The sequence below is a fragment of the Notamacropus eugenii genome, chromosome 5 (assembly GCF_028372415.1).
Source record: "Notamacropus eugenii isolate mMacEug1 chromosome 5, mMacEug1.pri_v2, whole genome shotgun sequence".
NCBI lineage: Eukaryota > Metazoa > Chordata > Mammalia > Diprotodontia > Macropodidae > Notamacropus > Notamacropus eugenii.
In genome coordinates this window covers 22,947,298-22,957,595 of record NC_092876.1, presented here as the reverse complement: position 1 = coordinate 22,957,595, position 10,298 = coordinate 22,947,298, and the positions used below count along the sequence as shown (strand labels likewise).

General features: G+C 38.9%; 1 protein-coding gene across 1 annotated transcript; it reads right to left on the bottom strand.

Moving 5' to 3' along the window:
* Positions 1-2,569: 2,569 nt before the first annotated feature.
* LOC140503590 (olfactory receptor 13H1-like) lies at positions 2,570-3,654 on the bottom strand. The gene has a single exon (XM_072607721.1). It carries the CDS (start codon positions 3,558-3,560, stop codon positions 2,622-2,624), a length of 939 nt encoding a protein of 312 aa, XP_072463822.1. The 5' UTR covers positions 3,561-3,654; the 3' UTR covers positions 2,570-2,621.
* Between the last annotated feature and the right edge of the window lie 6,644 nt (positions 3,655-10,298).

Genomic DNA, 10,298 nt, shown 5'->3' with positions numbered 1-10,298 from the left:
ATGAGAATTTGAATGCATATCTAGAATTTTTTTTTTTGCATGAGGAGTATGAGAGTCTTTGTTGAAATCTAATAGAGGTTCCTTGGTTCTTTGGTTCCTTGCTAGTCCATGTCTTTATTTCATTTGACAAGGACAGTTGAGAATTCCAATTTTTAAGAAATTGTGCTCATTCACTAGATGAATTAATTAATTTATTAATTAATCTGTCAATGGCATGAAGCTAAGAATGATTGCACAGGCAAGTCCCCAAATACTGACAGATGCTTCAATCAAATTAAATGTAATATTGTGGTAAAAATATAAAGCCCTCCATGTGGAATGTGAAATTGACTTCATAAGTAAAGAAGCAAGATCTATAGTTGATAGGCTTAGACAAGAGTTAATATGAAAAAAATGGGGCCTTAGTGGAAATCTCCAAATGAATTCATATAGGTCATGCGGTGATGTGCCCAAGAGAGAGCATACAGAATGATGAGGATATTGATGGCCTTATTATCTGAATTTCAGTGAGACTAACTGGAGATGAGTATCCTCTGGAAGAGAAGACTAAATGGGAATGTGTTGGCCATCTTCACTTACTTGATAGCCTAACAAGTGGGCGAAGGCTTACACTTGGTCTACTTAGCCTCAGAAAGCAGAACTTAGGACCATGGGTTTAATGTTTCAAAAAAAGAACCAAACTTAATTTCGGCTGATAAAGAGTGGAATAGGCTACCTCCACATACAGTGACTTTCAGTCATTCTAGGTTTCTTTTTATGTTTTATTTTTAATTTATGGAATAAAACAAGCATGTCTATAACATAGTGTAATAAAAAAGATTGGATGATCTCTTGTTGGAGATTTTATCTTTAAAATTGTACTTTATTGATTTATTATTCATAGATGTGTTAGAGGGCCTCCTTTTTCAGGTGATCAGGTGGGAGCAGGTCCTTTCCAGAGGTGCCTTTCAACTTAAAGCTATCTGGTTCTGGGGCTGGTTCTGTGCCTTAAAATTGGCCATTTTCTTATACAAATGAGCAGAAACTCTCAGCTCATAGATGCTAAAGTGGAGAAAAACCTTTGAAATTATCTACTCTATCCCTCCCATTTTTTTGGGAAGAAAACTGAAGCCCATAGACATGAAGTGGTTTGCTTGGGGTCACCTAACTAATTGGAGGGTGAGAAACATGAAATCTGTGCTCACATAGCTAATTTGCTCCAGAGTGGGGATTCAAGCCTATTCTCCCAATCTAAGTACAGTGCTCTTGCTACTCTAACAGAGTTTATTCTGAATTGTTTTCTTCTATCTTTCTCTTCCTCTGGCTTTCTCTTATTATTTCTGTCTGCATCTCATGATTGAGGTAATATATATATGTATATATGTATGTATGTATGTATGTATGTATGTATATTTACACACACATATGCATATATTCATACACTATCTTTTACAACTGAAAGACATTAAAAATGACTCCAGAAGCAAAAAGTGTGTATCACAAAGGGCAGATACTCAAGGGGTTTTGGAAGGAGTAATTGCATGTAGTTTTTAATTCAAATATATATATATTTATATAAATGTATATATATACACAAATGTATATATACACAAATGTATATATATATACACACACTGTATAATATACTTCCCCAGCAGAACTTTGCTGGGGGAAAAAGAACAGAATGGGATTGAAAGAGGAAAAAGCACAATCCCTACCTTCTACAGGATTTTTAGTCATACAACTCACAAATATAAAAGAGATGCAGCATATAAGAAATTGTACATGTTGGGATGAGGGAGAGATCACATATGCTGGAGTAGTTGGAGAATACCTTCATGGATCAGGGGATAATTGAGCTGGGATCTTGAAAGATGGATGGGAGACTGACAGACCCTATTTCTGAATGACCATGTATAGAGTACCTACAATGATGACACTCTGTATTTGACCTTGAAGATTCTATTCCATTCCTTGGGCATCACCATATTCTATTCCCATTACAAGAAGACCTTATTGAAGTGAATGACATCTACCATGTGATCAGAAGATCCCTCACCCATCTTATCTTTTTAATTCAAAATGAATGTGGAATGGTAGGCTATTGTCTGAAGTAGATATAGTCCTTCTGTCTTCTATCTTTTTCAGAGGAAACACCCCAAGGACGGTATTCAGTGCTGGACACCATTTTAGGAAGCAAACTGACAAATAGAGGAGTGAGGGGACTAGCTACAATGTCATGGGAAATACTTCTGTGTGTTTCTACTGATATGCTGATGCAAGGGAAGGAAACTGCAGGAGATATGTTTCATGTCTGAATTTTTCTTTCTCCTAGGAACCTGGGAACTGTGATGGTGTTTGGGACCTTTGTGGTAGCTTGGGAGTTTGCCTTTAAGTACATGCGAGAACAAGTTCTTTCTTAGTCTGTGGAGACTACATCTCTTAGACTGCAACTAACTGTACATGATTCCAGTCCATTTACATTACAACGTTTTTGAAAATCCCAGAGAAACACTTTGGAACCTGTAGGTTTTTGTGTAAAACAAAAGGCAATTAAGAACCAGCCTCTCTGTCTGTTTCAATAGCTGTATTTGATCAGTTGTCAGACCCTCATCTTTGGACTGCAGGAGAAGGATCAGTACTTAGAGGACATTCTCGAACCCGCATAATTTCTGTAAGGCACCCTTCACATCCTTGTTTCGAAGACTGTAGATAAGGGGGTTGAGCATGGGAGTCACAACACCATAGAGAATGGACATGATTTTGTCCCTGTCCCTGTTGGCCTTGTCTTGGGGCATCATGTACATGGAGATTGCTGTGCCATAGAAGATGACTACCACAGTGAGGTGGGAGCTACAGGTGGAAAAAGCTTTCTTTCGACCCTTAGTTGAGTTCATCTTTAGCACAGCCCTGAGGATGTGCCCATAGGAGGCAAGGATAAAGATAAAGGGTACTAGGAGGGTAAGAAAACTGCAGGCCATCATAAAATATTCATTGTATCTCAGATCATTACAAGCAATTTTGATGACAGCCAAGAGCTCACAGGAGAAGTGGTTGATGATATACTGGCCACAGAACTCTAGTGGTGTGGTCAGGGTTGGGATTACAGTGAGGAGAAAGGCTGAGATCCAGGACCCTACTGAAAGTTGGATGCAGAGCTGGGGACCCATCCTTACTGAGTAACGTAAGGGGTCACCAATGGCTATGCAACGGTCATAGGCCATGACAGCCAGCAGGAGGCATTCCACAACACCAAAGTATAGGCCAGCACACATCTGTGCCAAGCACTGGCCCAGGGAGATGATGGGAATTCTAACTACACAGTTAATAATCATCTGAGGCACACTAGCTGAAGTGTAGCAGATGTCTAGGAAGGACAGGTTGCTGAGAAAGAAATACATGGGAGTGTGAAGCCAGGAATCATAGTGGATCAAGAGGAGAATAAGGATATTCCCTAGCAAGGTGACAAGATAAGACATCAAGAGCAGGCAGAAGAAGACGGTCTGAGCCCTGGGGTGCTTTGATAGTCCAATCAGAATGAAATAAGTCACGGCTGTGTTATTTCTTCCATCCATAGCCATCCTTCTCTATCTACATCACCAAAGCAGGAGAAACATATGGGGTGAGAATGCGGTCATGACTGACATTCTATATTTTTCATATCAGACCTGTTTGCAAAGGTCTTTAATTTCAATCCTCTAGTACCAAACAACTATGGTTTTAAGAAATCTTCCATGCCTTACATCTTCACTAGTGATGTGTGATGAGCAGATCAATTCATCACTTTCTGATGTAGACCCTCTCTTCACTTAACAAAGCTAGTCCTGAGACAACATATTCCTACTCCATTGTTGCACATCTGCTTGGAATTTTTTTATTTTGGTAGAACCAGCCAGACTGTGTATGGCAAGGGCACTATGGTCAATGGTTCATCCTAATGTTTTTGAAATGATGAGGTCTTCATGTATGATTAAAGGAGGCATCAGGATACAGCAGAAATATCCCTGGGACCATAGAGCGCCTGTTTTCAAATCTGACATTTGAAAATGAAACACATCAATCAGTGGTCATCTGTTGAGAGCCTATGATGTACCAGGTTTGCTAGGTTCTGAGGCACAAAACAGCAATGAAACACTTCCTTATTATACTATCCAGGAGAGAAAAACATTAACTGACTGTGGGACCTTGAACAAGTGACTTAAGCACCCTAGCCCCACTAGTAGCCTCAATTTTATTACCTGCAAAATAAAGTGGGTGGGTTACATACTCTCTGATGTCCCTATCAGCTCTAAATTTATGATTCTATGGAGTTAGTGGAGACAAGAAATTACAAGGCATTGAGAGCATTTCATTTTTAAAATAAATCTTTCCAATTACAAATGGGCCAAGAGATATCATGACATCATGGGAACAGCCCTGGACTAGAAGTCGGAAGACTCATATTCTAATCCCTGGTCTGTCACTGATTTATGTATGGTATGGGTTTGACTAAAGCACTTTCCCTTTCTTGAGTGAGGTTTGAATGAATTATTCCTTTGGTTTTGATACTCTATAATCTTATCTGAACTTCAGGCAGCTGGTGGCTCAGTGGATAGAGCACTGGACCTGGAGCAAGGAAGACTTGAGTTCAAATCCAGCCTCAGATACTTCCTGGCTGTGTGACCCCTGTTTGCCTGACAAGAGTATCCACAAAAAGTGATCCACTAAAGAAGGAAATTGCAAACCACTTCAATATCTTCGCCAAGAAAACCCTATGGGTAAGTCTATGGCATTACAAAGAGTTAGATATGACTGAACAACAACAAAAATAGTGTGGCTTTTTTTTACTACTACTGAAGTTTGACTGCATTAAGTATGATTTCTCTGTAGGAGCCATCTGCAGGGTTTTACAGATCTTGTTGATATTAAGATAATACCACTGCTATGGTATTACTCAGAGTAAATTTGGTTCTGAAAAGAGTATGAAATTAATGAGAAACACATAGGTTTCAGATAGTTCAGTGAACTAGAAGTCATTTGAATTGGGTTCTAACTTTGTGGAATTTTGGAGAAATAACATTTCCAGACCTCAACCCTTCATCTATCAATAAGGGGGCTGAACTAGGTGACCAGTCAGGAGCCTCTCACTTTTGTTTAAGCTCTTATAGTCTCTCATCCTGTGAAATAAAAGTGAGATAGAAGTAAGGTACTCTTACACTAAACCAGGCCTGAAAGCAGAATGTGGAGTATGGACTAGAGGAATGCAAATGGATTTGGCCTTAACAGACATGAGTTTATTTTTAGACACTACTATTTGTTGACTGGGTGATATCAGTCTAATTGTATTACATCTCTGGCTCTCAGTTTTCTGATTTTAAGGTCATTTATTTGACTTATATGATATCTGAAGCCTCCTCCAGTACTAGCACTCTATGAAATAGAAAGAGCAATTGAACTTGAGGTAATCTTGGGTTCAAGTGCCAGCTCTACCATTTAATAGTTATGGCTTGTGACCTCTCCAAGGTATGTTCTCCTCATCTGTATAATGGTAACATTGCATTATATTCTTTAAACATAGGTTGTGAAGAAAGCAAGTTGTAGCCTTTAAAATGTACAAAAAACAGAAGCTTTTTGTGCTGTGCCACATTGCCCTCAGATTAGAATCAAAGACAGTATTCCTCAGCCTAAGGCCCAACCCCAAGAGGTCAATGGTTGTCCCTACTCTGAATACTGTATGAAGTCATCAGTGGAGCTTTAGCAAATTGAAGACTTTGGAGTTTGCAACTGACTGGTGCTTGTCCACAGGTATTGGCATAGAAAAGAAATGCAAAGGAAGTAGGTCACTCACTAGCCAGCAGATCATTTCTGAGAACCAAAAGTCATTGTCTGAATGTCATCTCTTTGTTTACCAGTCAGTAAACTGTCTCCCTCATTTGGAATCTACATATTTCTGTATAGAGAAGCTGATCTCAGACCACTGCAAAGAGAAAAAAATCATTTCAAAAGAAGAAATTCAGAAACTCTGCCCTGGGTAACCTCTACGATCCTTACAACTAAAGATATATTGCCAAGGACAGTTTGGGAGAGGTCTGACTAGGGAGCCTGGCTCATGATAAAAGTCATAATACTGGATTTGTTAGTTGAATTCTTTGCTACTTCTAGTCATTTGTTATCTGGAATTTGGAGAAGGTATATCAATTCATTGGAGAGATTTCAGAGTGCATGGGAGTTTCACAGCTGGAAAAGGGGAGGGGAGGTGTTTCAGGCAGGTCAGGTGATGGAAGCTGTTATCTCTCTTTTCCAGGAGGTGACTTCGCAGCATCAAAGATTAAAGGACCATAGTCAGAGCTGGACCTTGTAGATTGCCTAGTCTATCTCCTTCATTTTACAGATAAAGAAACTGAGGCCCAAGTTTGGGAAGTGATTTATCTAGGGCCATATAGTTAAGTGGAAGATGAAAAAGTTCAAATCTGATTCTCTTACTACAAAGCCACACCCATTTCCAATACCCTATTCTAGAAAGTTAGAGAAACATAAATTGTAAACTACCTCTTTAAAAAAAGAGAGAAAGATTTAATTTATCTCATGCATTTGGAAAGAACTTTAAAGGTCATATATTCCACCTATGGCATATTGGTCATGCCTACCTCATGTCTCGAATATACTCATTCAGCATCTTCTTGGAAAACTCTCATGTTAGAATATTCACTTCATTCTGAGACAATCTACTTGAGAGTCCATTTTTATATTGAGCCAATATTTCTTTTGATATAACTGCTCTACTCAAATGTGTGCAATCCTTGAGATCTGGAAGGAAACTTATGGAAAACTAGAGTCTAAAGAATTCTGACTACTTAGTAAAAGTCAAAGAACTAATAGAATCCTTCCACCATGTCAAACATGCTCTGGGTTAGAGTTCCCTCTTCCTCTTGACCACCCTCCTTTCAATGTACTACTTCTTCTCCATGTCTATATTATATGTAGGCAAAGGGATCATAGTCACCCAACTATTTTATAGGTTTGTTATGAAACAATTAATCTGATTCAATCATATAAGTGATTCCATGGGGCAGAGGATAAGAAGAATAATACTGTTGGACCAAATCAGCCAGCCTAAACAATAATCATCATCAGTCCACCAACTTCATGTGTTCTGACCATCTATTGGACCTGGAAAATTTAGGCTGATATCAAAAAGTGAAAGCAGTTGAGTATAGTCCCATAGCCTCAGTGAGACTATCTCTGAAAGACAGTGTAGTGTAATATGTTTGAGTATTAGACTTAGTGTTAGGAAATGTGTGTTCTAATCTTCCTCTGACTCGTACTAGATGCATGATCAAAAGAAATCACTTAGGATCCTTGACCTCAGTTTCCTCTTTTGTAAAACTGGATAATAATAATATGTAGGACTTACCTCATAGTGTCATTGTGAGGATGCGATGAAACACTATATTGCCAGATCATGATATCCAGCTTGATCACTTCCTCTCTGTAGAGTCAGTTTATCTGTTTAATCTCTTTGGGCTAATGTTTTAGTCTAGTTGATAGAAGGGAGTTAGGTTAATCATTCCCTATGTTCCCTCTCAGTAGTGACCCATATCTTTAACATTCAGGTCCATTCCAGGTCTAACACTTCAGCCATACGATCTCATCCCTGATAAGTCCTTCCTGGGTTACCTTGAGAAGTAACTTAATCTCTCTGGGTCTCAGTTTTTATTTCTGTAAAACGATGGGATTCTAGATTTGCCTGTCTCCAATTGAGTGTTCTAACAGTCCTCCTAGCTCTCTATTCAAAAACCATTTGGCCTTGCCTTTCTGGGTTCTAACCTTTGATATTTAACCCACATGATGCCTGAAAAAAGAACTCCTGCTCTTTCCATCCCCAAGAAGCTATAGTTTTCAGTTTGGTTCATATATGCTCTCTCTCATACCTACTTTCACTTCCCCCCATGTCTCCCTCCCTAGGTTGTCCCTCATTACTCTGTTACATACCCAGTTATACAAGGTGAAGGAGACATTTGAAGCTATCCCTATTTCCACAGTCTCTTGCCTTCCACAGCTCTATTCAATCAGTTGGGCCTGCATGAAGACATTCTTAAAACAAACATTCCCAGAGGATGTACAACTCATCTCCCCCTGGTGCATCACTGGTGATTCTAGGGAGATAGCAGGAATCAGTAGATTTAATCTTCCAAAGGTAAAGAAGTTTTTAAAGATTGACCTCCAAAGTCTTTAAAGCTATACCTTTTTTGGTCTTTAGCCTCTGCTTTCTAATCTCTGGAACAATCATAGGGAGCCCACTTGTAAAGGGCTGCTGACATTCAGATTGAGTCAAAGTAAAGAGAGGAATATAACTGAGACAGAAGATAAAACGAGCCTTCTTTTCTCCTCCTCACTGCTTTCAGGAGGCTTAGCAGTGGATCCCTGAGGGACCAAGTGCTGATTAAATTCCAAAGTGCTGAGAATAACTTGGGAATCTGCAGTTAACTTTTGGACTCTCTTGTAGTCATTAAAGAAGATGTTTGTGAACCTGGAGTTTTGGGATCCAATCAGAAAACAAGTGATTCAGCTGCTGGAAAAATACCCTGTGACAGCTGGGGTGGAAGACAGAAGGAGCACATCACACAGAAACATTTGTATTTTTAGGATAATCACTTAATCATAGAACACTGAATGACAGATTTGGAAAGACTCTGAGATTATAGAATATCAGAGCTGGGAGGGTCCTTAGAATGGAGAATCTTAGGGCTGGGAGGGTTCTTGGGACTGAGAATGTCAGGGCCAGAAAGGGTCTTAGAACATGGAATGTCAGGGTTCTGAGTGTTTTTAGGACTGAAAATCTTAGAGCTGGTAGGGTTAATGATTATCTGGTCAGGGCCTCTCATTCTCCAGATGAGAAAATAGATCAATAGAGGAAGAATTTGACCCAAGAGTACAAATAACAGACAGATAGCTGGTACTAGAACCCTGGTTTCTTGAAACCCATTTCTATACTCTCTTCTCTATATCACATTGACTTTTTCTTAGGTCCATTTGACTTTTTGTATTTTATGTTTTTATGAAGAGGGACATTCCTCTTCCCCATCCCCTTCAAGAAGCTATGACCCTTGGTTTGAGTCACACATACTCTCTCTTATACATTAGTATTTTTGGTGGCTATATCTCACTAGTGATGATAATAAATCTCCAATAAGGAAAGCTATCTAAGGTGATTAGTATAGGGATGTTTGAAAGAAAAATTTGCATCAGTTTGATTCAGCAACTCTTTATTGAAAACCCGTTTTTGAGAAGGCAAAGTATGGATGATTTTCCAAGATTGAGACAAGGTCTTTATTTGTCCAATCACCTCCACGCAAACTCCTGGATATGAATAAATGGAAGAGTTTGGCCATGGTAGAGATGATTTCAGGGTGGAGTGGATGGAGATGGCTTCATGGCTTCATGAATGAAATGGAACATGAGCTGTACTCCAAGGAGTGATAAGTATAGTGAGTTCTTCATTTCTTATTGACTGAGAAACCTATAACAATCCCACCAAGAGTGTCTTTGAACATTCTAGTGATGGGATTTACATTCATAGGGAAGCCTTTAGTGAGTACATAATTTTCCTTTCATTTGAATGGATAAGGGGCGGAGGATAAACATCTCCAGGAAATGAGAGTACCCTATTGTCATCTACACTGAATCGGACTACATAATTCAATCCTGAGTGAATTTTAGGAGGGTTATTGAAAAATGGAGGAGAGCATCCAAAGAATAACAAACTAGGATGGTCAGGGAATCAATGTTTAGCTACACAAGAATTAGCTGAAACAATTGGCTATATTTATCCCAGAGAAGAGAACTGGGGTGATCGCCACTATTTTCATATATTTGACAGCTATCATATGGAAGAGTGCTTGGCCTTTTTGTGATTTTCCTCAGGGTAGAATAGATTTCAGAGAAAAATGCATGAAGTTGTAAGAAGATGGATTTCAATATACTGGACAACCTCTGAATATTAGAATTATATCAAAGTTCTAAGATTTCTTAGCAGGTAGTAATTTTTTTTCCATTCCTGGATGCCTGTTAGCAAAGACTGTGATCACAAAATCATAACATTGTAATTTTAAGAATATTTAGTACTGAAAGGGGTCCTAGAGGTCACTAAGTCCAATTCCCTCATTTTACTGATGAAGAAACTGATGTTAATACACTTGAGCTGTGTCACACAGCATAATACATGGCTGCATAATTTCACTCTTTCTTACTCTGTCTAGTACTCTCCACTATGCTACCCTGTTCGAAAGAGAATTTGTGTCCTTGTAGAAATCATCTTAGAAGACTTCTGAAATCCATGA

Excerpts from the sequence above, each read along its gene's own strand:
- LOC140503590 (XM_072607721.1), bottom strand. The coding sequence starts at position 3,560 with ATGGCTATGGATGGAAGAAATAACACAGCCGTGACTTATTTCATTCTG.